We start from the raw sequence: 27,784 nt of genomic DNA, 5'->3' as shown, positions 1-27,784 counted from the left end.
TATTTTGATCACTGCTGAGAGTTTAGTCTAGTCAGCTTTAAACAGACAAATTCTTAGCCCTATCTTCTGCTTTAGCCTTGTGCCTAGAACCCAGAGAAATATGGATTATCTTCATACTATTTCATATCAGCCAAAATATAACATTTCCCCTACTTTAAGCCAATCTGGTAATACCCCACACATCAGTGTTCCATTTGGAATGTCAGCACTAATTCCTGTGCTCTTAATCTTTTCTCCTCACAAAAGTAAGATTGGATATCTACTGGAGAAGGGGGAAGGCTGCAGAATTGCCAGTATTTTTCCGAAGACTGAGATCCTGCATCTGGTTCTCCAGACTTTTGGGTTTTTCACTCCATTTCATACTGCTTCTTTTGTTGCAAAGTCCATCAAACGCTCAGCAGTTTCTTTACAAGGCACCACTCTTTCCACTGATTTTTTCTGATCGTGTACTTGATCAAAGAACATTATCATCACGCCTTTATTCCTCTCTATAACCTAAATTGAGCAACAGAAAATGGCTCTAAATATACCAGGCTTAGTATCTCTGAGTGGATTTTTTGCATTAACTTTAGCTACTGGAATTTGGGCTTCTTGGAAAAGCAGAAAGGATCAGCAGAACAGGAGCCCAACAGAGATGGCCATGGTTGGAGGCAGGAATATACATGTTTTCATTGGATTGTTTACTGCAACAGGTAAGCTTTCTTAAAAGACTTTTAAAACTTCTTCTTAAAACGCATGTATTGCTTAGATCTAGGTGACTTTTCTTTCAAAGGAAGTGAAGTCCTTTAATGTCAGGGTAGATTTTGCCTAAGTGTGACTTTAAAGGAGTATGGTTTCATGAATCATTTTGGGATGGATTCTTACAAACCTCTTCACACTGAGCAGAACCTAATGTTTATGTATATTCTCTTAAATTAAAGAGATTCATTTAAGAGTTTAGTTAAGAGTTAAGAGCTTCATTTAAGAGTGACAAAAGAATACAACACTTTTCATTAAGGAGGACTGTGGTCTTAACCGGGAACCAGTTTCTGTTATCCAACATAACAGAAGAATTTTACTCACAGAAAAGTCCAGTTCTGTGTGAAATAAATTGTCACTCATGGTGAGCTTTGGTCCCTCTGTTAAAGAGAGAGTTTCCCTCAATTTCCCTTTTCTCTCCTTGCTGCCTGGCATAATCTGAAATTTGCTTCCCTGACCTGTTTTTTGTAAAGACATCCCCCAGTGGCATTTGCATGGCTAAGACACTTAAATCGTTGTTGTAGGTTTGTTATCTGACTGCATTGCCTGTTTGTGTTTGTTTCCCTAATGTGTATTTTCTTAGACCCTGTAAGTGATGCTCTTGAAGGAGGGCAATTCGACAAAGGCAATTCCGTTTCCTCTAGCAAAAGTCTTCCTCTGAGAAAAAAAATGTAATTAAAAATTACTATATTCAAATTGCCTTTAAATGTTTAAACATTGAGCTTTTCCATGCACACACAAATATTCATTCTTGAAGCTGGAAAATTATTTAGAGTGAGATTCTAATACTACCTAATATTACCTACAGTCAGCACATCTCTGTATGGCAGGAAACTTGGCAAAGAAAATAGAGGTCTGATGAAATATTTGTATGAGAAAAATGTTTACAAGTTCTCAGAGTGTTTTGCAGGGCTAGTTGAGAATGTGTCTCTCAGTTCTGACCTTTCATCTTCCATGATTACAGCTACCTGGGTTGGAGGAGCATATATCAACAGCACAGCTGAAATTGTCTACCTGCCTTCAAAAGGATTACTGTGGGTCCAGGCACCTGTGGGATTTGCCTTGTCCCTTGTTATTGGTAAATAATTCATGTGGTTAGGACACATAGGCTTTAAAAATATATCATAGGAGTATATTAAGATATGTAACAGAATATGGAGTACATTTTAAATGTGATTTTGTTTTTTCAGTCTCCCATATATCAAGAATAAGCATTTATAATGCTGTCCTCTGAACTGAAACATAAGTTAGGGTAACCTGGAGCTAGTGTAGAGTTTTGCCTGCTTGTAGTAATTTATGGGACAAAAATCTAATCTGAGGATTCAGAAGAATGTGTCTATTGCTTTTTGTGCATATTGCTTTTTTCACATGGTTTCTAATTCACAGACTATTGAGAGTATTGGTATGTAATTTTTTCCTTGGAATTTCTGAATGATGAAATAATAGTATCTTGATTTTTCCACTAAAATGCATTCTTCTGAGTAGTCTCGTCTCAGGATGAATATGTTATGCATCCAGCTTATTCCACTTTGTAGCTAGTCTTTTTTTTTTTTTTTTTTTTTTAAACTAAGCTAAGTATGCAATGTTCTATACCTGAGTTGACATTTCTAACTCTGAGAATTACTGGACTCATGCTGAGGTTCAGCTCTCTTGCCAAGACCAAAGTTGCTTTCAGGCCACATTTTGTTATACTATAACTCTCTAGGGACACAGGATGATGAAAGCAAGGAGACCTGTGCAGACCTTACACAGGAATTTCTAAAAGAACAATAACCTTTATTCTCAAGTCAAAGAAAAGAGTCCAACTGACGTGAATATGAATCAAGCTTGGAAATACATTGCCAGGACTGCTTATGTGAGTAATTCCTACTAATGAAACTGAGGAGTGCAGGTCTGATCCTGCAATCTTTGCTCAGGTCAGTAGTGCCCAAACAAGCAGTCCTGCTGGCTTCAGGGTTAGACACAATACGTATCCTTTGGTTTTAATGAGATGGCTGCACATCTGAGGTCCAATATTTAGATGAAGGTGGGTGGGACTCCGCTCAGTGTGCAGATTAAAACAATATAGTTTCTGTGAAGAGACAATGAAGCCACCAAAACGAAAAATGTAATCAGAAAAGGACCACACATTAACAGGTTGCATCACATGACCAAGGACAAAAATTTGCCTTCTTTTTAGCCAAATATGAGATTTCAATGCCTCACTTTGTCTATTGTCATGTTCCGTGGGATGCTTTTCAGAAAACTTTATGTCTCGGATTGGTAGGTCTTTGAGAATGCAGAGGAAATTATATCGGGGTATCCACTGAGCTAAATTCCTGTTACAGTCACACAGGTATTTTGTGCCATTTGGGGTGCCACAGGGGGTGACCTCCAATAGCCACTTCAGAAAGATCTAGGTGTGCCAAAAGTGGACAGTCATATATATAAGCTGTAAGCAGATATCCTTTATAAGATGGCACCTCTAGAATGGATGAAACCCTACATTTAGCAAGTGAATTTAAACCCTGGTGTCTGGTTAACTGCATCATTCTTTAGGGTCCATTATGTACAAATTCACTAAGTGGGTCTGATACACATGTGCCATATTACTCTTACCTCTTTTTTTCCTGAAATATAAAATATGCAAAATTCTACCAAAATGTAATTTCTTTCTGATAGGTGGTTTCTTCTTTGTAAATCCAATGAGATCAAAGAATTACGTGACTGTGATGGACCCCCTTCAAGAAACTTATGGGAACATGATGGGAACCTTACTCTTCATTCCACCACTGCTAGGAGAGGTGTTCTGGTTTGCAGCCATCCTGGCATCCCTGGGTAAATACTTGCTTTCCTGTTATATTTCTTAAAGGTCATGACAGGTCTTAAAGGACTGACAGAGTGTAGTACACCTTTGGGAATTGTAGAAAGCTGTGCTTTATGTCTCCTTTTGTGAGAGGAACAAGCATTTCTCATTTCTATAAAATATATTTTCAGATTTAAAACAAATAGTACTATGTATTCATTATATTATAATAGAGAACTCTTCCAATGTGAGTTTGTACCTTCCTCTTGCCTGTAGGAGAGCAGATGTAAAAAGGCAAAGTGCTTTGGCAATGGCCATGCAGCAAGGTGAAGCAGCAAGAGCAGGAAGGAATCATGGGCTCTCTCAAGCTCCCACTGTGCACGCTCTGTGTAGACTGCATTTTTCATACAATGTGTTGTAATGGCACCAGGGGAATAACATATCCTTATTTATCCTGTATTCTGCACATATGAAATCTGTCTTAAAATACTTGACTGCTGTCCTTGTCTGCAGGAGCAACAATGAGGGTCATCTTGGATATTGGAGGCTCTTTGGCTATCACCATCTCTGCCTGTACTGTTATACTTTACACTCTGCTGGGAGGCCTCTACTCTGTTGCCTACACTGATGTCATCCAGATGGTTTTCATTACCCTCAGCCTGGCAAGTGCTGTGCATTTCTTTGGTAGTTTTCTAACTAAAGGGAAAAGTCCTGCTCTTCTTTTCAGCATGTCTAAGATGAAAAATAACTTCCTTGACCTACAGTTCCCCTTTAGGAGGATATTTGCTAAAAAAATTTACAGTCTTTATAAGTCTTTGTACCTTATGCATTTCAGACAGTGCTCACACAAGCCACTGGCCTTGCTGGGTGAACACAAAAAGGTCTGCACAAAAGTGAAGTTTGCAGAACCTATCTAGAACCATCTTGAATGGAGAGAGATCTGTCTACAGAAAGTACCAGTTAACCTGAATTACAGACTCATGAACTTGATCATGCCATGAACCAGAAACATGTAGATTCAGAGATAGATGTAGATGTAAAAGGGGGAGAAAGGAAGACTCTAAGTCTAGGCTCAACATTCTACATCTACCTTAACTTAGGTATCTGTTCTCCAAGAACAAGGACACTGGGAAAATGGTTAACAACTTCCATTTCTATCCTAGTGGATCTGTATCCCCTTTGCCCTGGTGAATTCTGCAACAGAAAGTATTTATTACACTGCAATCCATCAATCTTACCAAGACCCTTGGATTGGGAAGATAGAAAAACAGTATCTTGGAAGGTGGCTGGATGACTTCTTCTACTTGGTATGGAGTATTTCTTGGACAAGTAGTTGGGAGGAGGAATTGTGTGGGGACTTTCTGTCTGGAAAGCTTGTGAGTCCTACCAGCCAGGAGCCCTGTACTGAATGGCCAGTTGACACGGGCTAGAGGTGTAAAACTGTCCCTCAGCACGCCCTGCAGCAACCTAAATGGACTGGGGAGACCCAGGGCTCAGCTGTGGGATGAAAAGAAGCAGTAGGGACACTCCATCCTTTACCCACATGGAGGAACATACCTCTTGGGTAAGACCATCCAGGCAGCCAGTTCCTCTCCTGGCACCTAAATGAGTAATTTCCTACCTTTTGAGATGCTGGTCTTGCAGCCTCAATATATTGCTTTTAACATAAATATGCAAAATTCCCTCTATTTGAAAAAAAATAATAAAATGACATGACTGCAGGTCATCAGCAAGCACAGTGCAATTGGCTCCACTGCACAACACAACTTTTGAGTTACCAATATAGCCAAGACTCCAGGAGCTTGTTCTGCTCTTACTAAACACATAATAGGGACACCTAGAAGTTTGTTTGGTGAAGACAGAATCTTCAGATTTTATCTGATTCATTTTGTTTACTAAGAAAGGGAAAATAATGGTTTTACTTTTTGTTTTAAAAGCTGAATAGCTAAGTTTGGGTAGATTTATTTACAAAAGCTACATTCCTGAAACACTTCCCTTTCACTTCCTCTGTGCCTGATTCACAATGCCAAACAACCATTTTTCAGCTTTCTCCATCTGCCAAACCATTAACCTGTTTTCATTAAAATTTCACATCCAATGTGAAATGCATGAAAACAAAGGCAACAGGGAATTCTCAACTATCAGAAATATTATCCTCAAGAGTCAGAGCTGGGCAACATTTATGCACGTGAAATGAGAATTTGATTATTTGAAATTATAATTTATTACGGATGATGCTCTACAGCACCTTGGTGAGTACCACTGGTAACCGATGAATGTTTCAGGTGTTTGGGAGCATCCCGTGGCAGACTTACTTCCAAAGGATGCTCTCTGCTGCCTCGACAGGACAGGCAAGGCTCATCTCCTACCTCTCTGGACTCGGGTGCTTCGCAATGGCCATCCCCCCGGTGCTCATTGGGGCAGTCGCAGCATCAACAGGTAAAACATTTGTTTTAACAGGTAAAACTCATTTGTCCCTGAGTAACCAACGTGGTTTTAGCAAAGGTGATTAAAACAGGATCCAAAGAAGTCCTGACAGAGACTTCAAATTACCCCGTCCCATGGTCCTCGACACCAAGATAGGTGATCTGTCCAGAAAATGTGGAACCCTCTGAGGTACACTGTACAACTACTTACAGATGTTTAAACAGCCCCAAGACCTGTTTAAAGCTATTTCCTTATGATGAAATGACTTTTCCCAGAATTTGTGTTGAGGAAAGATGAAGGCAAACTCTCTAAAACCTTATAATAACCATATAATCCTATTTTAGAAGAAATTTTATGCTTCCTTCTGTTCATGCATTAGACATGTAAGACACAGCAGTATTACTACAGATTGTTAATAAGGCTCTTGCTTGAAGGAATCAAGAAGTTCAGTCCTGTAAACTCACAGTCTCCATGCAGGGAATCAGTCCTGTGTTGGCTGTGAGCAAGGGTTAAAGGGCAGCCAGATCACTGAACATTTAAGGAAATCAGCTGAAGTCATGACTTCATCCGATGAGCAGTGTCTAGAGGTTGACCTTTAATTGATTCAACTCTGGAATCACACAAAGCACACCCATTCCTATAGATGCTGCTGAGGAAAAGGGAAATTTTTGATCTAGTGGGAGCTGCAGCATGCTAAGGGGAATCACAAAAGAACCCAAAAAAAATCAATCTAAGTCCTAAAATACTGAGTGGATCTCAGTTCTTAGCCCTTCCGTGACTTGCCCCTGTGAAAAGGCAATTTCAAAGCCAGCAGAAATGTTCACGAAGGATTTGTTGTGACCTTTCCTTGTTTTGTTTTAAAGACTGGAATCAGACAAGCTATGGTCTTCCAAGTCCATTTGAGAGAGGAGAGTCAGCGATGATCCTACCACTTGTTTTACAACATCTCTGCCCAGCATATATCTCCATTACTAGTTTGGGAGCCATCGCTGCTGCTGCAATGTCTTCTGCAGATTCAGCTCTTCTCTCCACTGGCTCCATGTTCGCTCACAATATCTACAGGAAAATCCTGAGGAAAAAGGTACTTGGTTGCAGCATTCAGTAGTTTTGGTGTCAGGAAAGAAAGTCTTGTTTCAAGGCTATTTCTAAACCAGTCTCTGACCGGAGGTGTGTGTCCTTCAGCTGCTGAACTGGTGTCTGGAGACAGAGCTCCAAACATAAGCCAGGAATGTTCATATCCTTGGCAGGGGTACCAATACCCATACTGATGAGCTTTGCTCATTCTAACAAGACTAGTGTAAAATTTGGACTAAGGTATTAATGGAAACAGCATAAAGCCATGACCCTTAAAATCAGAGGGCCCCTCCGGGGTACCTGCCTTGCCTGGCTGCTGGTAGCAAGTGATGCCTGAAAGCATCAAGGGCTTGGGGAGAACCAGCCCAGGCCAGGGCAGTGCTGGCCATCCTGCCAGAAAACACTGTCTCTAATGCTGCAATCTCTGCTTTACAGGCTTCAGAGACAGAGGTGCTGTGGGCCATGAGGACCTCAATGTTGGTGTTTGGGGCCGGGGCTGCTGGTCTGGCTTTTTACTCCAGCTCTGTCTACGACCTCTGGTTCCTCAGTGGGGAGCTGGTGTACGCCCTCCTCTTCCCCCAGCTCTGCTGTGCACTCTTTGTACCCAGCACAAACACCTACGGATCAGCTGCTGGCTTCTTGGTTGGGCTCCTGCTGAGGCTACTGGCAGGGGAGCCTGCCCTGAGCATCCCCCCTGTCATCCACTACCCAGCCTGCTCCCTGGTGAATGGGACCTACAGCCAGCTCTTCCCCTTTAAAACATTCACTGTGCTTCTTACCTTGGGCACAATCCTTGCTGTTTCACACCTGGCCAAGGCTTTGTTTCAGAACAACCTCCTCCCTCGCAGCTGGGATGTTTGCAATATCACAGGGGGAACCGCTGCCCTCATCCCCTTGCAGCAGGTGGAGAAACAGGAGCATTTGCCAACCACTGCACTAGAAGAGAACCACGATTAAATGTCGGGTTTCATTTGAAAGGCCATGGTGTGTTCAGCAGTTACAGCATGGCACAGACAGCATCAATCTTTGCCTTCTCCACTAATGATTTATTTAAATTTCTCACAAAGAAATAAAGAGGCATTCTGTTCATCCAAGGAGAATATGTGAGTTTGAAGTCAGCAGTGATTAAAGTCACATGGTGATGGAGAACAATCTTGTGGTGGTGACCATGGGACACCTTAGGCCCCAGCAGTGGTTGCTTTGAGGTGCCCCTGGTATTCCACGTGAAAGCAAAGCTATAATCCTGCTTCAACACTTTGGGTGTTCCCAAGTCACCTACTTTTCTAGCCAAAAGGAAGACTAATTAAGGTCTGATAGATTGGGTATTCTTGATTTAAAAAAAAAAAAAAAAAAAAAAAAAGGTGAGCAGACCTGTTTCCATTACACAGCAAGGGGTTTAGCATAATCATCCTTGGGGAGCACATCAATACCCTGAAAACACAAATTACTGAAAGCAGTGCAACTGCCACAGCAGTGCAGCAGTAATATCAGTTCTGCACCATTCCTTATATGCTTTACAAAGCTTTCCTTCATACTGCAAAAGTTTTGCACATCTCTCCCTACTGCAGTGTCTGCCAGTGGATCCCTCAGCCTGGAAATGTGTGAGACATCCCCTCTATAAAACTTGGTAGGGCAGTGATGGTAAGCAAGGTAATGAATCAGCCCTTAATTATTCACTAAGAAACATTTACATAGCCACTATTTAACAAAAAACAGATAGGAAAATAGAAGTGCCCGAGAGACTATTGGAATTTTGTCTAAAACCTGTTAAATTTAAACCTGAATTTTGTCTAAAATCTGTTAAACCACTTGTACCAAGGTTTTACCCTAGCACAGCAACCGGATGGTGTGTGACATACACAGACTGCTGTGTGAGAAGTCAGAGGACTGTGATGACAGAAAGGTGCTGGAAACTGATCCTAAAAGTTCCTGCAGGGACACAAAATCCTAAAATGCTGAAGGCACGATTCCAAAAGATTCAAGCCACAGATAAGTACAGAAAAACCCCCAATACCTTGTTTGCATAAATTCTTAATGGCTTGGAAGACAAGAAACCCAGACAAATAGCAACTTTGGACTCTAGCCTGAAGTCTGATGGACTGAGAACATGCCCCAGTGAGATGGATCATTAAGATGTGAGCTGAATTAAATATTCAGGAGGATTCCATAGTAATGGCTCACGGATTGCTGTCATTTTATACTTCCCTCATCAGCTGTGCAGCATCTTACCAGGGTCACTGCAGCAAGCTCAGCAAGAAGCCACAAGACTCTGAATTGTACCAAGGCAACTGCCTTGGCTTGGGAGGAAGACTGTCAGCCCTACACTCTAGATATGGCTTTGAGGATTCTGCTCCCTGTGGGGGATCATTTATCTCTTTTAAAATATCCATCCTCAGCAAGGTGGAGATTCTGCTCCTCCTCAGAAAAATTTCACATAACCTTATGTTTTGTGCCAGTGTTAGTGAACACCTGGGCATGCTTCCAGTGCACAGCTGTCCTGTTGATATACTTTGTTAAACCAAGACCAGAAATTCTCTCCTGTGTCTCTAGAGACTGCCATGAAATATTAATTATAACGTGTCTAGAAAAGGGAAAAAAAAACTGGTTTAAAAATCATAAGCTTTGCCAATGACTATGGCCCTAGGCTGTCACCCACAGGAGCCTTTCGCACAGCAGGGATTTGAGTGGGAGCGTGTGAGGTTGTGCTTATGCAAGGGAGGCACCAAAGCTATCATTACCCCAGCGCCAGGAGAACAAGGCTCTTGTTAAAGCACAGTTGCTGGATGCTGATTCAAACATACTCCCCTGAGAGACTTAGGGGTGACCTAGTTTGGGGACCTGTCCATCCCCCTGTGTGGGGCAGATCAAAGCCAACATGCTGCATTTGAACCAGGGCACAGACCTGCTGCACGACCCAGATAGGAGTGAAACCCCAATGTCCTCATGCCAAGATTATCACACTACTTCCTCACCATAGAATCATAGAATGTTAAGGGCTTGGAAAAGACCTCAAAGCTCATCCAGTTCCAAGCCCCCTGCCATGGGCAGGGATGCCACTTACTAGGTGAGGTTGCTCAAGGCTCCATTCAACCTGGCATTGAACACATCCAGGGAATGGGCATCCACAGCTTCCCTGGGCAACATGTTCCTGTGCCTCACCAACCTTTGAGTAAAGATTTATTATTTAATCTAAAAATACCCTCTTACATTTAAAAAATACCCTCTTACATTTAAAAAATACTGCCCCTTGTCCTCTCACTACCTGTTTACACAAAAAGTCCCCTTCCCTCCTTTTTATAAGCCCCCTTAAGATATTTGAAGGCCACCATGAGGACTCCATGGAGCTTTCTTTTCTGCAGGCTGAGCAGCACCAAATGTCTCAGACTGTCTCCACAGGAGAGGTGCTCCATCCCTCTGATCATCTTTGTGGCTTCCTCTGGACACAGTCAGCACGTCTTTCCTGTGCTGGGACCCCAGAGCTGGATACAGCACTGCAGGATCCATTCCACACAGCAGCTCTGACAGGCAAATGCCTACATCTGGAGATACCTTTCCACTGTTGTGCTCAACTTCTCCTGCTTTTACCCTGCAGAGGCCCAAAGTCTGATATTGAAGTCTTTCTGTGCTAACAGGTTTGGCATGGCAGGCAATAGATCCACAGCTTCCTGAGAGAGCAGCGAAGAACACTGCTGAAGAGTGTCACTACTGCCACCATGTTACCACCCAGCGTCACCACAGAAACTCACAGAGACTTCAAACATGAGAGGCTTTGCTGCCAGGGTTATCTGGCATACTCAGCCATATTTGGCCCTTGCAAAGCTTCCCTAAATTTCATACCACTAACAGCGCTCTGCTTTGTGTGAAGAGAGGAAAATGGCGAAAACACAATTACTGTAACTCTCATGAATGCTTACCACTTTCCATCCTTATATGACTCTCTCCTCCGAACATCCCCCAGCAAGCTTAAAAAGAAAACATTCATCAAGGTCGGACAAAGTTTTGGAAGCAATTAAAATAAAGCTGCAAGTAAAATAAATACAAAAGTACTTTTATCCTGTACTTAATGCCCAAATGCCTAGTTGTTCCAGTCCAGCAGACTCAAGGTCCTTGAGGTGTTGCCAGCATGGGGGATAATGACCCAACTCCTATGAAGCCATTCTGTTCATGGGTTACAGCCTCCAGTTCATATTCCCTTTTTTTTCTTCCAGTTTACCTCTCCACATGTGGATTTACCTCCTTTGACCCTTAGAAGTGTCCATGACAATGACTCTATACAGTTTCAGTTTTGATTAACATTTCTCAGCCTAGACAGCTTCTACATAAAGCAGCAAACACCAGCATCCAGCAGTACTCTATTGTTTCTTTGGCTGGAGGGATCCTCTGAGATAGCTTGAGGCTTCCATTCTCTTGTCTTTCTTTGACATTTTTACAGTTCATCTTTAGAGCATCTGAGATGGTAACAGACTGAAATTTTACTAAGAAAGAAGAACCATACAAAATCAATGCCATGTGCATTAGGTACATTAACTGGCAGGCTTGAAATGTAATTACAAGTAGGAAGTTACCATGCAGTACCAGAACCTCTAGGAGGGTGATCCTTGGCATTGTGCTATGGAACTGCACTTACCAGTGACGGGGTGGGCAATGAGGAGCAGTCCACATCATGTGCTCAGCTGGTCAGACGAGCTGCAGGTCAGTGTGGGCTCATGGACATTCTAATGCAGGTGTCTACAGACAGATCAAGTGTATCACAGCCTAAAACCAACTGTTGGCTGTGCTGTCCTCAAAGGAAGGCCTGAGTGGTGCTATGCACTGCAATGTCGAGATTTAGGTGAGATCAATCTTACCCAGAGCATGCTCCTGCTACTTTGTCTCTTTTTTTTTCCCTCACAGGCAGGGTTTATGACAACATCCAGTGTCTGGAAGTTAAAACTAGACAAATTAAGACTAAAATGAGGTTCAACATTTTAAATGTAAAGTCCATTAAGTAGAGCAAGTTGGCAAGGGCTGAGGTGGATTTGCCATCACTGAAAAGGCTACAGTGAAAGTGGAAGCGTTTCTCAAAGTTATCCCTCTGTTTTAAGAGGAATCCATTCAGTGTAGCCCTAGGGTATCTGATGTCCAGCCCAGGGTTCAGACTGACAAATCCCAGCAACATTGTTTGTTCCTTACTTCTCTCAGCCCTACTGGAGATGAGCAATCAGGTACCACTGAGGTAATCACTGCCACTTCTGTCTTAATGCTGACATTGCTCAGAACCCTGCTTGCCACACTTGAACTCCAGCAATAAGAAGTCAAGAACACAGTGTGATTTGGATTTCTAAATCTAAACTGGGTGCTCCGTCAGCAGACTCTCTGTATCCTGGACCCCAAGGGGTCTGTTCGAACACTAGGGAAGAAAGTCTTCTCTCAGTGATGCTGCTGGATGACTCCTCCAGCAGCCACCTACCCATCCTGCACTGAAAAATCAAGTTTCCATCTCTGCTGTGTTGGGAGCAGTTCCTAAGTCCTCCATACACACAGGCTGAGGTGGGGTGTAAGGCCCAGGCTGTAAGAGGTGTTGTGATGTCCATGTGTGGTGCTCCAGGGGGAAACCACCTACTGTGCCTGTGCAAGGGTCTGAGCGGTGACTGCCCTGAGTTACCCGTACTTGTATCCAGGGGAAACACCACAATTACACCACCATTGCTCAATCACAGTCATTATTTGAAAGACCACATGCCTGACATGCTTCAGCAGCTGTTCTGCAAGGCCAGACGGGCTCGATTCAATTCACTTCAGTGCTCTGTATTCCAGCTGCCTTGCAGGTGCTGTGTCCAGGCACAGGAACCAGCACAGATAAGGAGGTTGCCTGCAGTGAGGATCATCAAGTCTGGCTCTCTAGAGAGACCCTGTGGCAGCCCTTGCTCAGTGCTTCAGCAAGCCCATAGTGAGCCTAAATCAGTGGTAGAAAAAAGAGTTCTGGTTCTGGCAGCTCAGACGCCATGAGGACGCAGTTGTGTGGACAGGGCAGGGCAAAGTAAACACTTTGCACCAAATTTAGGCCAAATGAATTGGAGAGCTGTTTAGGTGATCCACATAAAAAGTGTGGTTAAGACTGAAGTGTGAATATTTAAACAATGCATTTCAACTAGACCAACTTAATAATGCTTAATTATTGCTTTTCGTAATTATTACTCATGTTTAATTTTACTTGTCGCCCAACCTGTACCTATCAGATTAAGCTATAATGTACATATCCTGCATCCTAGTGATCAAATCAGAGATGAAAGACAGGCTTGAGCACCTGGAGCATCCCAAGATTTGAGATGAAAAAAGCTTGTGCTATAATGGACAGCAATGGAGACAAAAAAGGGGGAAAAAAGAGGGGAAAAAAGGGAAGACAGAAGAGACCCTTTTGCACTTGTCCCTTCCCTTTTTGAGACTGTTTTCATTCTGCACACAGTGGATAGACATGCCATTCACTTTGCTGAATTCTGCAATTGAAAATACTTATATTGCTAATGAGCAACAGTGAAAAATACCATGGGTCTGCAAAATTGAACTAGAAATTTGGAAAATGGTCAGATGAATCCTCCTCATGATAAGCACTCCTCTTGTATATTCTTTGTATGGTATAACACTAACCCCTTGGGACATTGATGTCCCTGCCCTTCACCAAGGGTTGTAGGAATGACTGACCTTCTGGTGCCCAAAGTGGAACATAATTATTTTATTTAATTGGAATTGCATTAATATCTTACTTTATTTTTACCACCACAACACAAGTTAATTTAATCAGTGACATCAAGAATGGAGGCAGCCTGGGCTGCAGTGGTAATGCACTAGTGGAGTTCACATCCTGAGGGTTAAAGGTCAGGCAAAGAATAAAATCAGGACCCTGAATTTCAGAAAAAAACCTTCCAATCCTTCAAAGAGTTAGTCAATAAGACACTTGTGGAAAACTGCCCTTAGGGGCAAGGGAGCAGAAGAGAGCTGAGAGATCTTAAAGGACATTTTTCATAAATGCTCTCAATCCCCAGGTATAAGAAATCAGGAAAGGAAGGCAAGAGACCAGCATGGCTGATTCGAGACCTGCTAGAGAAACTAAAGGGCATGAAGGAAATGCACAGGCAGTGGGCAGGAACAGACACCCTGGGAAGAGTATAGGGACACTGCCCAGGTGTGTAAAGATAGGGTGAGGAAGGCCAAGGAGCAGCTGGAGTGAAAGAAAAAGGGGCATTGGTTTTAAATTGGAAGAGATTCAATTTGGATTACATATAAGGAAGAAAATTGTTATACTGGGGGTGGTGAAGTACTAGAAGAGGTTGCTCAGAGAGGCAGGATAAAGACTACCTCAGAGACTCAAGATAGTGAGGATTTATTTTCTTTGTTTTGATATAAACTTCCTAGAAAAAAAAAGCAACTTTGTGCTTTGGTTTTCCAGTGGAAGAAGATGGGGATATTCCACTCTCTGTGAATATAGAGGGAGGATGTATTGTCTCGGAAGATATTTGGTGCCACAACAGCACCCAGTGGTCAAATGTCAGCCATCCCTGGCCAAAGGTGTGCTTTGAGCACCTCCAATTTGATAAAAGCTATTTCTAAATGTCTCCTTTCTACTAAGATCTGTGCATTCTCAGATAAACATTTCTGCATCATCATTTGATATTTTTCCTCTCTTTCCCTAACCTGCAAACCCACAGGCTAAACCCAGCAGATTTAGGCAGTCTAGACAGCTTAGAAAGTGGAGGAACGCTGACAGACCAGAACTGCCCATTGTCTTTCTTCTTACAGCTATTGATTGATTTGAGGTAAGAAAGGGCCTTTTTGTACCGTGCCTCTGCAGAAAAAATAAAAGTCAAAAAGAAACCAGTGACATGCAGAGGCAGATTTGACCAGGTTCTACTTCTGATGCTGAAAAATCCTTTTTCATCTTATACAAATGGAAGGAATGTTTTTACACACCAAGACCTCACAACAAATGTTCTTCTCACTTCCAGAAGACCAGAATAAGCTAAACACAGATGACTAACCTCATGTGAAAGAGGAGGGGCCAGCAGAATGTTACTTATTTTTTGACTACTCCTGTGCCAGGTGCATGTTTCTTTGCTGGTCTGGAAGCCTGCAGCTCTCTCCTGCTCTCTGCCAGGTGTTTGCCAGCTCACTGCAACATCAACCAAAAACAAGTGAGCAGCCTCTGCAGCCCATCTGACCAGGCAGATGCAATGCCCCTGCAGTTGCTGTTAACATTTCTTTGCTGAGTTTTCTCCTATGGTTTCTTGCAGGATGAAATTACCTCTAAAGGGCTATCTCAGGTCTGTAATCTCTTCGAATATTTAACTCTGGTGGTTTTTATCTTTTCTTTGGTAAAAGACAAGGTCAAACATTTTATCAAGTCCAAAAAAGACATCAGTGCAAAAGGGTGAGAAAAAAACCCCAAACCCTCTGTATAAAGCACTTCATTGTACTCATGCAGCATATTAGAGAGCAAAAGGAGCTTTCTGGCTCCTATCTGGCTGTTGCAATCGTTAATGTGGTTTTGTTCCATTACTAATGGCACCAGAATGAGAAATCAGGCCCTCCAAACAAACTTGAGAGACTGTTGTTTCACATCTGGCAATGAGAAGAAAGGAAAAAAAAAACATTTAAAATAATGGAAATAAGCAAAGGGAAGATTTAAAATACTGAGCATGTAGCAATAAACTCTGCAGATGCCTATAGCAGGGTAGGAATGGCAAACTAAATCTGTTACAGACCTCGTAAGTCATTCCCAGAGCCCGGTAGTTTAAGGCCAATTTGTAATTAAATAAAGACAACCTAATGTTTTACAGTGTGCATTATATTGCTTGATACATTTATGCTTTCTAGAACTGCTGATTGACAAGCAGAGAAAAATAAAACCAGAAGAGCAGCACTAATGGATGAAAAACCTAGAACCTGGAGTGGCATATCATTAGCCTCATCTGAATGTGGTTGGACAGGATTTTAATAAAAAGTTTTGCTAGGAAAATACATAATGAATATGCCAAGGTAAGTAAAATTAAGAATAACACTCCAATCTGGCTATTCTGTAAAGTTACTCTGAGTTAACTACCAAATCCTACAGCAGAGCCAGGCAGGGTGCATCCCTTCACTCACACCTGGCAGAAACAGTTCCCCGCTGAAGCCTTGCACCAATGCCCAAGTACCAAAGCCCAGGATGTCCACAGCATCCTCTTCAAACTCCAGCCCAACAGCAGGACTGTTATCTGCAGATATCTACTGAAGTTCATCCCCCATTGTCTTTGGGGTGCTGGGAGGCAGGTGGGTGCTGGTGGGACTCAGATGGGTCAAGCATCAAGGTTAAATTCAGTTAGATTGGTTGCTAATCAATAATCCAGCCATCATCAGTACAAGAGGAAATGACTTCAGGTTATGCCAGAAGATGTTACTAAAAATTGCTTCTCTGGAAGTGTTGTCAGCCACTTGAACAGGGAAGTGGTGGAGGCACCATCCTGGAGGTATTTAAAAAACATGTACATGTGGTTCTTATGGGCTTGGCTTAGTGGTGAACTTGGCAGTGCTGGGTTAGTGGCTGGCTTGATGATCTCTTCCAGCCAAACAGATTCTATGAGTCCTTGAAGCCAAGTGATTCTCTCCAGTCTCTTGTTGATGGGGCTGCACCCCATGGCCTCCAGCACCAGCCCCCACAGTGCAGCTCATATGGCCACACTTCTCCACAGGCTGCAAGCAAGAACACTGCCCTGAAAACTTCCCCTGCCTTGCCAGTGGGCCCGCACCCTGCCCAGCTGTCACCCAGCACTGCCATTTCACACACCTCAATGTATTTCTGCTTAAGAGAAACCTCCTCCCTTGCAGGGGGATGTTTGCAGCACAGAGAGAGGAAGCATTGCTTCCAAGTGGCTCTCAGGGAGAGAGGAACCAGCCAGCTTTCAAATAAATATGGTTTATAATAGCTTGATTAAATGCTTTCTTAATGCTGAGCACTTTGTGATATGTATTTCTTGAGGTGCAGTTTATACTAAAAAAAATCCAACCTCTAGATATTTTATAATTTTCCCTTTAAAAAGAAGGAATTTAAAAGTTCTTTGCTGTTAATTATTGATGCTAAACACAAACACAGGACTTCCTTTTATTGCAAGACTGAACATTTGACCTACAGTAGCCAAAACTGTGAAAATTTGAGAGGACCTCAAGTCTGTATTTCAATTTCATTACTATTATCTGTCTTTACAATAAAGTGCATTTACTCAATGCAACCAGTTTGATACATTTAAAATATGCAGGGTTCAATTAATTTTATATGAGAATATAGCTCATGAGTTGTGCTGCCAAAATAGTTCACTGGGCCACAAACTCACAAATAATTTAAATAAAGGCTGAAAGAAATAAAAAAGGAAAATCACACAAAGTTACATCACCATGAGACCTTCTTTAATGCTCTGAGGAATAAAACTACCATAAAGTGATGGGATCAGGAAGAAACTTCATCTGACACAATCTCTCCCAGGGGAAGCACTACACACTTTTTCATGCAATTACGTTTTCAGCAGGGACACCCAGGCACTGCGTTGGCCTGACACAGCAGAGGGGATTTGGCAAAGCACAGGAGCAGCTCAGACAGACGAGGTGGAAGGGAAGCACTTCATGGCCTGCTTCCGCAGATCCAGTGCAAACACACTTCCCAAGGCAACCCCAGCACCATGGCAGGCTGCAAAACCTGTGTGGAACAAACACCTGGGCAGAACGGCCTCACTGACGTCTCCTTTCCTGCCCCTTCATCTGAATATCATCGTTGACGCTTCAGGAGATGCACCAGAAGTCAGTGAAGCTGGAGATTTTTTTGCACCTGAACAATATCTGGGCCGTGGAGTCCATGAAGATTGCACTCTCTCTTGTCCAAGGCATGACTTAAGTCCTGGAAGTCCCCTCCTGAAATGTGCATGAAAGAAGCTGTAATGCCATATGGAGCATGGCAGCACATGATAACATCACACTTGGTTGAAAAGCCCCAGCAGGAGTGAGTCCCTTGTAGCTGAGCCTCACTCCTGCTCAGCCCCCCATCCAGAGCTGTGCTTCAGCCATCCAGACCCCTGTGGGACTCGCCTGCTCTCACAGACAGGCAGCACATAAGGAAACCTGCATGTAAAACCTGCATGCAAACCATACAGTACAGGGGGAAAGTGGCTACTCAGCACAGGCAGATCTCAGCTGTCCCTCACCACCTGCGTGATTGTCCTTTCCCCCCACTCACCCTGAGGAGCCTGCACTGACCAGCACGCTGAAACGTCTCTCTTTAATCCACAACTCTACTAACGAAAACTTGAGGAGAGGGAAATGCAAGGAAGAGAATGGAAAATCTGCAAAAAGGTTGATCTGGTATGTAACTCTTTCCCTGGTCAGAGGGGCAGATCTCTTGCGGATGTATATGGATTCTGGTAGCCATATACAAGGATGCTTCTGAGAAAGGATGAATTTTCAGGACTGGGATGCTCTCATGTTTTCTAATCACGTTTCCCACTATCTCACACTGTCCGGTGCTTCAGAAAGAAGCACAAGGATTGCTGGGGACCTCCTCTGGACGACAATAGAAAGAGAGGAGCACCTAGTGCATGTGCCGGGTACAGTGGGATGGGAACAGGTTCATTTTCCAGCGTGGTCATCTGAGATGAATTCTAGGGACACAGAGATGCTGCTCTCCAGCCCTCCCCCCATCCCTGTCTCACCTGCATCATCACCAGACTTCTTGGAACAAAAAACTCCGTTTTAGCACCCCGAAGTGAAATTTGCCTTGCGGATGCCAAATCACACTTAAAACCAGCCTCCTCGGCCAGGTGTCCCGATCCCGGGCTCGGCTCCCGGCTCCGGGCTCCGGCCGGGCAGGGCTGCGCCCATCGCGCTCATTTCCTGGCTGGGCGATGGCCGGCGGACGGGCAGCGCCTTCCCTTCCTCAGCCAATTGCATCTCCAGCCCGGATGGGAGATCGCGGGGTGTGAGGCGGGGAGCGCCCGGGGGCCGCTGCGGGGGGAGCTGGGAGCAGCCCCGGCGGCGCGGCGGGAGCGAGAGGAAGAGGAGGGAGAGAAGCGAGGGAGAGGCCTGGGGCAGGCAGCCCCCGGGGCCGGGCCGCAGCGGCCGGCCCAGCCACTTAAATGCAGCCCCTGGGGCATCGGCTTCCCGCCCATGAGACCGCTGCGGGGCTCTCGGGGCCGGAGCGTCGTCGTGGGCACCGTCACCCTCTGCCTAGCCGCCGGGTGGGCTCTGCAGAGTAAGTGTCCGGCTCCGTGCCTGCCTGCCCCGCTCCCTCCCCCGGCGCTCTCCTGCTGCCCCTCGCCGCGATGCCCGGCTCAGCCCCAGCGCCGCCGACCCCCGCCCGCGGCCAGCGCTCTGCCCAGCGCGTCCGCAACCGGGAGCGGCTGGGGAGGGGACGGGACGTCAGGGGAGGCTCGTCCCCGCTCCTGTTGCTCGGAGGGAGCGGAGGAGCCGAGCGGGACCAGCTCCCGGCAGGGACGGCCGTGCCCCGCTGCTTTTCCAGCGACCGAGGGGACACGGCGTGGAGAGGGGAACAACCGGGTTAGTCAGCCCTAGAGCTGTCGGGTCACGCTGGGAAACGCGGCGGTGAGAAGGAGGGTGGGTTCCGACCCAGCACCGCACGGGGGTGAGTGGGGATAGGGCAACACGCAGGAGCCGTGCGCTCCCCTCCCGGAAGGACCTGAAGGAGGTTGCTGCCGGCCCCACCCTCGCCGGGGCACCGCGGTGTCTGCGCCGCCAGCGAGCATGGCTCGGTCACGGCGCTCCGGCAAGAGAAGTGACGCCCAAGCAGGACACCGAAGGGTGGCGAAACAGTCCGCAGGGTTTCAGAGCCCCGTTTTAGAGCTGTCCCCCCAGTTCGGAGCTCCTGCGTGGAGGCCCCTCGCTGCCAGCCTTTTTCTTTCCCACTCGCTGCCCAGCACTCTGCAGGCCCAGCTGCGTGCTGCGGCCAGGTCTGGTACACAGAGCCGCGCTTCCCACTTTGACTCTTGGCCAGGCAAATACTTTGGAGCAGAGCAGCATGCCAGGACGGCAAACTCAGTGAGCTCTGAGCAACTCTGCACACTCTTCTCCTGGAAGTGTGTTCTGCTGGGTGTGAATGGGCTGGTTTTGCGAGCAGCAGAGCTGTCACCTTGCATAGGGCGCTGCGTGTGGGTGTGATGTTTGCTCTCCAGCCTGGTGCAGCTCTGTTGGATTAGACCGGTTCAGGTGATCTAGGCACACAGACTACTAAAAATATTTTTGAATGGTTAGATACTGTACTGCCTTTTTTAGCTTTGCATACCAGATAGGGACAGAACATGTTTGCAAATAATTTTATGGAAAGATTAAAATTATCTCTTCTTTTTACATTTATTTTGCAATTGCATATTCAAAACAAAGCCTCTGTAATACCATGAAAGGGTCACTGAGGGGAGACAGCTCCTGTCTGGTCAGAAACAGTGGGGAAGGCCTTTAAATAAACACATGGACCAGAAAACAATTGGAACAGTTTGCAGCGATTACCAGAGGTTCCCGGCTGTTCTGTTTCTGTAGCTGGCACAAACCTCGTTTTCACAGCTCTGGTTAGTCTCTCCTGCACACAGGCTGAACAGCAGACCACAGCTCAGCTGAGGATGCACTAAGCTGCCCGGAAAGCTTGATGTTCCTGCAGGGGGACTGGGCAGCATGAGTATGGAACATGCTCATGAAAGGGGGAGCCCAGGAATGTTATCTTGGAAAAAGCCTAGATCCTATTTGGTACTGTAGATGAGAGCCTGGGAACTGACCTGGCTTCTTGAGCTCCCCTACCTTATCATGACCAGCAGAGTTAGTGAATTCAGATCCCAAAATACAGTGAAGTCAGGTTGTAATTCACACATCTCTTCCATTTGTGGTGGCTGTGGAGTTTTGACCATAGAGGGCTCTTATTTTAAGATTTTTTTTTTCCTTAAGAGATTTTTTCCTTTGCCTTTCTCAATCATTCTTATCCCTGAAGACTGTGCAGAACCTCCAGGATCATGCCCAGGTGTCCTGCTTTGCCCTCATGTAGTGCAGTTGAGGGTCTCATTCTCACTCCCCCACTGGGTTACGAACATTTACAGGTCAGCATTTCTTTTTTGTTTTGCTCTTGCAGTCAGACTCTTCCCACAGTAAGGAGCAGAGCAGGTGAGCTGCTCCAAGCCAAAGCAGGAAAAGGCATTCAGCCTTACTGTGTGCTTTATCTGCCTTTCGTCTGCTTTGATTTTTGTGGGTAGATAACAGGATTTCAGTCTTTAGACAAGGGTCTCAAACAGGCCATTAATCAAAAGAAAAAATGTATGCCAGTTAAAACTCCAGTGTTGGTGTTCATCCAAATCTTCATGCAGAAACACCAAATGCAAACAGAAATTATTGAAGTTACACATTAAACTAAGCCGTAGGTTCAGTTTCACAGAGTCACGAACAGCTCCGTAATCACATCAGGAGGAAGTAGGTGAGAATTAAATATTCCTTTATATGCATTTTTGCCCAGATATCATCAGGAACATGAACTCCCTGACTTCTCATGAAACTGCGTACCTTTGGTTACATGTGATTTATCTGCACTGGATTATTAACTGGTCGCCTTTAAGAAGCTGATATTTCTCATGTTGATTACACATCCTGAAAACACAACACAAAGTCCTTGCCAAGATTTCACATACTTATGCCTACTACAGTCTTTGCTTTTGGGGGATGGTAGCTAATGAATACGATAGATTACCTTGGACATGGCGACTAAACTTTCCATGTAAATGCAGGATTTTTAAAAGAAGCCAGTTACTGATAAATAAAATAACATCACTCAGTTTTCAGAAAATGTTATGCTTATCCAAAGTCCCTTTCTATGTGGGTGTTAAAACATTGAAACACATACAATTATGTGTCCTCTATAGTGGAAGCATTTTTGCTATCACAAATTATAAATGTGTATTTAGTCTTCAAGTATGTATGTTACTTTTATGGCAACAGAAAGAAGAAGGTATTAAAAAGCATAATCTATCCTCTCTTAAAACAGATCACTGAGATAGGTAGAATGAATTACCAGGATCCAGAGGTCCCAGCCTGCCCGGGACAGTTGGTGCAGCATCACCTCTACACTCATCACTCTCCTTTGTCTTTCAGCTCCCAGAGGAGTATCCTTAGTTGTCCCACAACCCAACATCAATGCAACAGTGGCACAAAACATCCTCCTCTCAGTTGAATACTCTTGCCGAGGTGTGGCCACCATTGAGTGGAAGCATGTGTCAAGCTGGGGCACCACCAGCATTGTTGAGTGGAGAAGTGGGAATTATGTCAACATATCCACAGCCTACAAGGACAGAGTGACCACTTTTGAAAATGGCTCTATACAGCTTCGGAACGTGGGCATGAGAGATGCCGGCTACTATTTTGTCACTGTAATGGAGGAGCATGGAACCAATGCCTATGGCACCATCATAGTCAATGTTTACGGTACAAACTAGACGGGACTTCTTGGCTTTACGCTGTGTTTAAGCATCAATCTGCTTGTAATCAATTTTATAATATTAATTTTTTCCATTTTCCCTGCAGAGATTATCTACGAAGATTTGCATTTTGTAGCAGTTCTCTTCGCATTTCTCGCTGCAGTATCTGCCATTCTAATCTGCTTCATGTGGCTGTGTAATAAATCTCTGCATCTATTTCAGAAGAAGACAACACACAAACTAACAGGTATTTCCCTAAAAATGTAGTCAGGGTATAGGGTGTTCAAGTCTGAAATTTGAGCCTAAAATTTGTACCATAAAGGTTCTAAACAGGGCCACTGAGAAACAAGACTGAAGGGCTCAGATCAGTTGTCCTGTTCTAATTCCTTACTAGCTGAGGCAACTGAATAACAGGTGTTTAGTTGAAGAACAATCCACAGGACATCTACCTTATTTGTTTCACATTAGAAATAATAAAATACTTCTCAACATTGCTGATTGCAAAACTTGGGGAGAAAAGGCCAGAGCTGCATAACCTCCCATCAAAGGGCAGGAGACAAAGTCAAGAGCATGAGCAACTCTCTCAGTTCACATCAGCAGGGTGTATCCTAGGGGAAAATATTCAAATGACCCTTGGAAGTGGCCCCCACCTCAATTCAATCCTCAGTGGAGAATTGCATCTCTTCCTCTCACATGCCCTCTTCATCTGTTCACTTTTGATCCAGTTGCAGACTCCAACGAACACTGAGTAATATCAAAACCTGACACTGAAGACAACAGTCATGAAAAGCAGGTCAAGGGAATACAAGGGCTACAATGAAGGGACATATAAGAGAATAAATTTCCAAGCCACTGCCAGGGATATTTGGCCTAGGCAGAAAGACAAGGTGCACATTACAGGCCTGGGATCAAGCTCTTAGGCACATGTTTGAAATGGGAGGTTTCCTTTACCACTTCATAATATTTCAGATGTTTACCTCCCTTCGTTGTAAGTGCAGATTCACTAGTGGTTTCTTGCCCTCTAGGTAAAAGGTCTGTATTTCGTCTATAATAAGTGTTACATTACAACAAGCAGCCTAGATATCAGTATTTTACTGGACCAACAGAGACACTCAAGCATCCTAAGATTCATGGCCCAGACTTCTAATAGAAGAAGAAATTAACTTGGTTTGAGCTGCTTCTTCCCTTCTGTTGCTCACCTACAGCTCTTAAGGGTTGCTGCTGTTTTCATGGTACATACACCACTCACAAGCTTCTGTAGCTACTGAAAACTTTCCTATCATGCCAGAATATACAGGATTTTGTTTAGATAAAGCCACTTCCTCCAGCTGAAGCCAGTCTTCCCACAGAGCTGAGCTGAACTGAATAGACATATTCATGTAACATATGGCAGAGCTCAGGAAAGCACAGTTCTAAAAGCTTGTGTGATCTCCCAGGAAATGGTCCAAAGCAGAGACCTAATTTCTGCCCCAGTTCTATCTCAGAAGAGCCCTCCTTTCAGAAGCCATGAAGAGAGATGTAAGAAGGGCCCCTATGGACTTAGTTTTCTTAGTGCCTTTAGCGTTGTACTGGAAGAAATCGTTGTCACTTTAAAGATTGTGAGAACCTCTTTAACCAATTAAATATTTTGAAAATATGTATTTAACACCTAATTTTAGATGAGCAAGCTTGAGCTAATATTAAAAAGTTAAAAATGTCTCAGCACAGTTAATTTTGGAATGTTGGCCTTCCAATCCATTTGCCAGTCAATAACAATATCCTTTCATTTACAGCAAGTACAACAGAAGAGATTGAACTGGAAACCATTGAGTGTTAGCCAAGGACTGTATCATAATAAAAATAACAATTCTACCTCAGGAGAAAGTATTGGCCAAGAAAGCAAGAACAAACCTAGAAGGTAAAATGTTTGTGACTACTGCAGAAGCATCCTGACTTGCAAAGTAATTAATTCAGCAGTGCCTGATGGAGCTGTTTCAACCTGTTAAGTTTTTAGTTCTGCTAGTCAAGGTCAGAGTAAAAAAGAGTATGCTTTCATGCTGAGCATGAACACATTTTTGCGGCTAGCTAATAAAATCTACAGCCTCTACCACTCTTAAAAACAACCAACCAACCAACCAACCAAGCCTCTAAGATCAACCCATAAAGGAAATTATCATGGTCTTGAAGGACACCTGCATTTTGGATACAGCAAGTCTCCTATTACAGACAGAGTGGTCATTAGCATCCATCAACATAATAAATTAAATATCTAATTACAGTATTACATTAAAAAATTAATTGCAAGCATTGAATCCTGTTTATTGCACCTATGCTGCTACTTTTGGGTGTCAGGAACTTCCTGAAGCTCTGAAGACAAACTGCAATTTTTCATAAGACAAAACTGACTTTGAAAGAACGCTGAGCTGGTCAAAGTTCTCCCACTTGTGTTTCCAGTTGTTTACACTGCCCCAGGATGGATGTTAACTCACATTTTATGACATTACTAGAGCAGGTGGTTGTACAAGGAACAGTGCAGGCAGGCACTAAAGAGGACACCGTCTGTGAAGATTAGAGGGGTCAGATAAAACACTGACACACAACACCAGTTGGGGTGGCAAAGTGGTGAAGTGAAAGATGTCAAGTCCTTTGCAAACTTAGCCTAGTGCTGAACCATCTATCTGAGAAAAAAAATTATAACAGCATTTCTTTGAAATATAGTATTTACAAATACAGTTCTAAAATTGCTCTTATTGAGAAGCCACCTTTGCTTTCCCTATGTTGTAAGAAAACATGAAAGTGACCCAACTAATCTTTCTTGAATCTGCATATTGCACATACTGCAATTCTCCACCTGTAGATCTGTTGGGTGGAATAACACTTGTGTTTGTCAGTGAGAAAGCAGTGAACTGACCAAGTTCCAAATTATTCTGTTTTGCTTTTGTAATGAAAATTTTGCAGTGTGAAATAAACTTTGAACTTGGAAGACATCATGGACTAGTCTGCGCCTGTAGATTGCCACATTGCTGTTTGAGTCAAACTGCTGGAACTGCCTTTCATCTCACTTGTTTGCAAAAACCTTTTACAGGACAGGCTGACAGAGCTTTGCCTCTGGTCAGGGACTGGGATGCTCAAGTGCAGAGGTACTGTGGGTTCCATTTGGAAAAACATTCAGGGAATTTCTCACCAAGTGCATAACGATGCAGGTAGGCGCCAAACAAGCCAAAGCACCCTGTGCACAATACCTTTAACCCATCCCATCCTGAGCTGGCCATTTGTAGTACAAAGGGCCTCCAACTCATAAAGTGAGGTACCAGGTTCAGCAGTTTGCTCCTTCCTACATCATTCCTTTAACCCATCCCATCCTGAGCTGGCCATTTGTAGTACAAAGGGCCTCTCTCCAACTCATAAAGTGAGGTACCAGATTCAGCAGTTTGCTCCTTCCTACATCTAAAACAGGTCAAAAAAGGTGAGAAATGAAATAAGTATCAGAAACAGCACAGACAAGTAACAGTTTATTCCAATTCTCTACTTTAAATGTATATTGCCCATTTTTGTGTCTGAGTGAACTAAGCTTTGACAGCAGGGAAACTGTAAGTGCATCTACGTCAATCACCAAACTTGAATTACTTGGTAAAGTATGCTTATAGAATATGGAAAACATGTTTGGGGCTCTTTTTTGAGCCCTAAGTCTTAGACTTTGAATGCATCTTACACTTTTAAGGCAAAAAGTATTAAAGCACTTTGAATGCAAAGGTATTAGGCTGAGCTGAATATACAGCAGATGCTCTGCCAGACTTAGAAAGTTCAAAAAGTGCAGCTTAAACATAAAACCACTATTACCTGCTAACATTGACCTGAACACTGCAATTGCCAGAGGAAGTCAGGAAACATATCCAGACATGAATGGCCATTCCAGTGCATTGCTGTGACTGCAGAGCTCACATACACATTTAAACCACAATGTTTGAAAGCTGGCAGCAAAGTAGGAAATGAACACTTAAAATTCTTCAGTTTAAAAGGTACTACAACAAAAGTTTACAGCTAGCATAGTTTTTCTACCTCTTTCAGCTTGGCTGAAGTCACTGCAACTTCAGGCACCCATCCTTGGCTATTAAACCTGGTGCCAACCTCACTTTTAGGCAGTAATATCCCATATGAATAGCGCGGACTCAAACAGTATTCAGAGAGAACATCCAGTACAGTTAACCTGTATGTAGCTTTCTTTATAGACAATTCCTCACCCAAAAATTTTACCCACAATTTAACATGCTTACTCTACACAGGTAACTAACGTTACTTGAAAAATACTGACATTTTCCTGAAAATGCTGTTTGTCACTGTGTATTACTGAGGTCCATATTTGAGGTACAGAATGTGAGGTTAAACTGTAGCAGTTTCTTGCTACTGTGGAGCATCTAAAGTCTTATGGAAGGTTGTTACAATATAAATTCAGAAACAGCTGCTCTTACTGTACTTGCAAACTCCCTGGGGAACAGCAGCAAATTTAATATGTAGAGAATTCTAGATGATCAAAGGGATTAAGGGATTTTACTTTTAAACTTGAATTAAAGAGATGTCCAAGTTCACCAGATTGCATTGGCAATCAATTGGAAAGGTCTTAATCATTCACTAATGTCATCATCTCATATTCAAAGATGCACTACCAAGTTTCAAGACTATCTCTCTTTTAGCTGTCTAATCAGTCTGTTTTCCATTAAAATCAGGAATCCCTGTGTATTCAACACCAAAACACAGACTCCCCAGGTCTCTAACAACTCTCTTTTTTTTGATGTTGTTACTATTATTATTCTTTCTTCAGCTAGACCTAGAAGTCTTTACAAGTGTTTTCATGCTAACACGCAGAGATTGCTGTTCTGCCACACAAGATGTGTCTTTCTTTCCAAGAGAGAAGTCCTGTAACCATGAGACTGTAATAGCTCTACAGTGATCTGATTACTTGGTAACTAAGAACTTACCTGATGAAAAGGCTATTGCTACATGCAGACCTGTCAATTTAGGTTAAGAACAATAAAGCATAAAGACATGTTCAAGTTTCATAGACTCATCTTCTAATTATTAATAAGAGATTTGTTGTGTTGGCAGGAGCCAGAACAGCCTCATCTAGTCAGATGCACGAACACATGCATCAGGCTGTTGGCCGAACTGTTCACCAAAGAACAACCCCCTCTCTGCCTGTAATCTCACAGTGTCTGCTGGCACAGCAATACAGGACCTGGCATCACAGGGGTCCAAGATCAAGAGACTTATTTTCAACGAGGGCTTTTAATTTTCGTCAGTTGTCCTGGGTAACACATGAGCACAT

The 27,784-nt window shown here is 43.6% G+C and overlaps 2 protein-coding genes across 2 annotated transcripts; both read left to right on the top strand.

Moving 5' to 3' along the window:
• The first annotated feature begins 514 nt into the window (after positions 1–514).
• On the top strand, positions 515–7,981 carry LOC121342534 (high affinity choline transporter 1-like). Its single transcript, XM_041417054.1, has 8 exons — positions 515–692; positions 1,703–1,816; positions 3,400–3,555; positions 4,037–4,185; positions 4,687–4,830; positions 5,809–5,962; positions 6,814–7,031; positions 7,460–7,981. Exons 1-8 carry the CDS (start codon positions 515–517, stop codon positions 7,979–7,981), a joined length of 1,635 nt encoding a protein of 544 aa, XP_041272988.1.
• An 11,104-nt stretch (positions 7,982–19,085) lies between these two features.
• Positions 19,086–24,298, top strand: VSTM5 (V-set and transmembrane domain containing 5). The gene is made up of 4 exons (XM_041417087.1): positions 19,086–19,275; positions 22,167–22,489; positions 22,589–22,729; positions 24,255–24,298. The coding sequence occupies exons 1-4, from the start codon at positions 19,187–19,189 to the stop codon at positions 24,296–24,298; spliced, it is 597 nt and encodes a 198-aa protein (XP_041273021.1). The 5' UTR covers positions 19,086–19,186.
• The last annotated feature ends 3,486 nt before the right edge of the window (positions 24,299–27,784 follow it).

Source organism: Onychostruthus taczanowskii, unplaced genomic scaffold (assembly GCF_017590055.1).
Source record: "Onychostruthus taczanowskii isolate IOZ18803 unplaced genomic scaffold, ASM1759005v1 scaffold54, whole genome shotgun sequence".
NCBI lineage: Eukaryota > Metazoa > Chordata > Aves > Passeriformes > Passeridae > Onychostruthus > Onychostruthus taczanowskii.
Note: the sequence above shows the minus strand (reverse complement) of the source record. Positions and strands in the feature narration are given on the sequence as shown.

Bases quoted from the DNA above. Each gene is read 5' to 3' on its own strand.
- LOC121342534 (XM_041417054.1), top strand. From the start codon at position 515: ATGGCTCTAAATATACCAGGCTTAGTATCTCTGAGTGGATTTTTTGCA. The intron at 693-1,702 runs GTAAGCTTTCTT...CCATGATTACAG, and splicing joins TGGATTGTTTACTGCAACAG to CTACCTGGGTTGGAGGAGCA. The intron at 1,817-3,399 runs GTAAATAATTCA...TCTTTCTGATAG, and splicing joins TGCCTTGTCCCTTGTTATTG to GTGGTTTCTTCTTTGTAAAT.
- VSTM5 (XM_041417087.1), top strand. From the start codon at position 19,187: ATGAGACCGCTGCGGGGCTCTCGGGGCCGGAGCGTCGTCGTGGGCACC. The intron at 22,490-22,588 runs GTACAAACTAGA...TTTTCCCTGCAG, and splicing joins CATCATAGTCAATGTTTACG to AGATTATCTACGAAGATTTG. The intron at 22,730-24,254 runs GTATTTCCCTAA...TTTCATTTACAG, and splicing joins GACAACACACAAACTAACAG to CAAGTACAACAGAAGAGATT.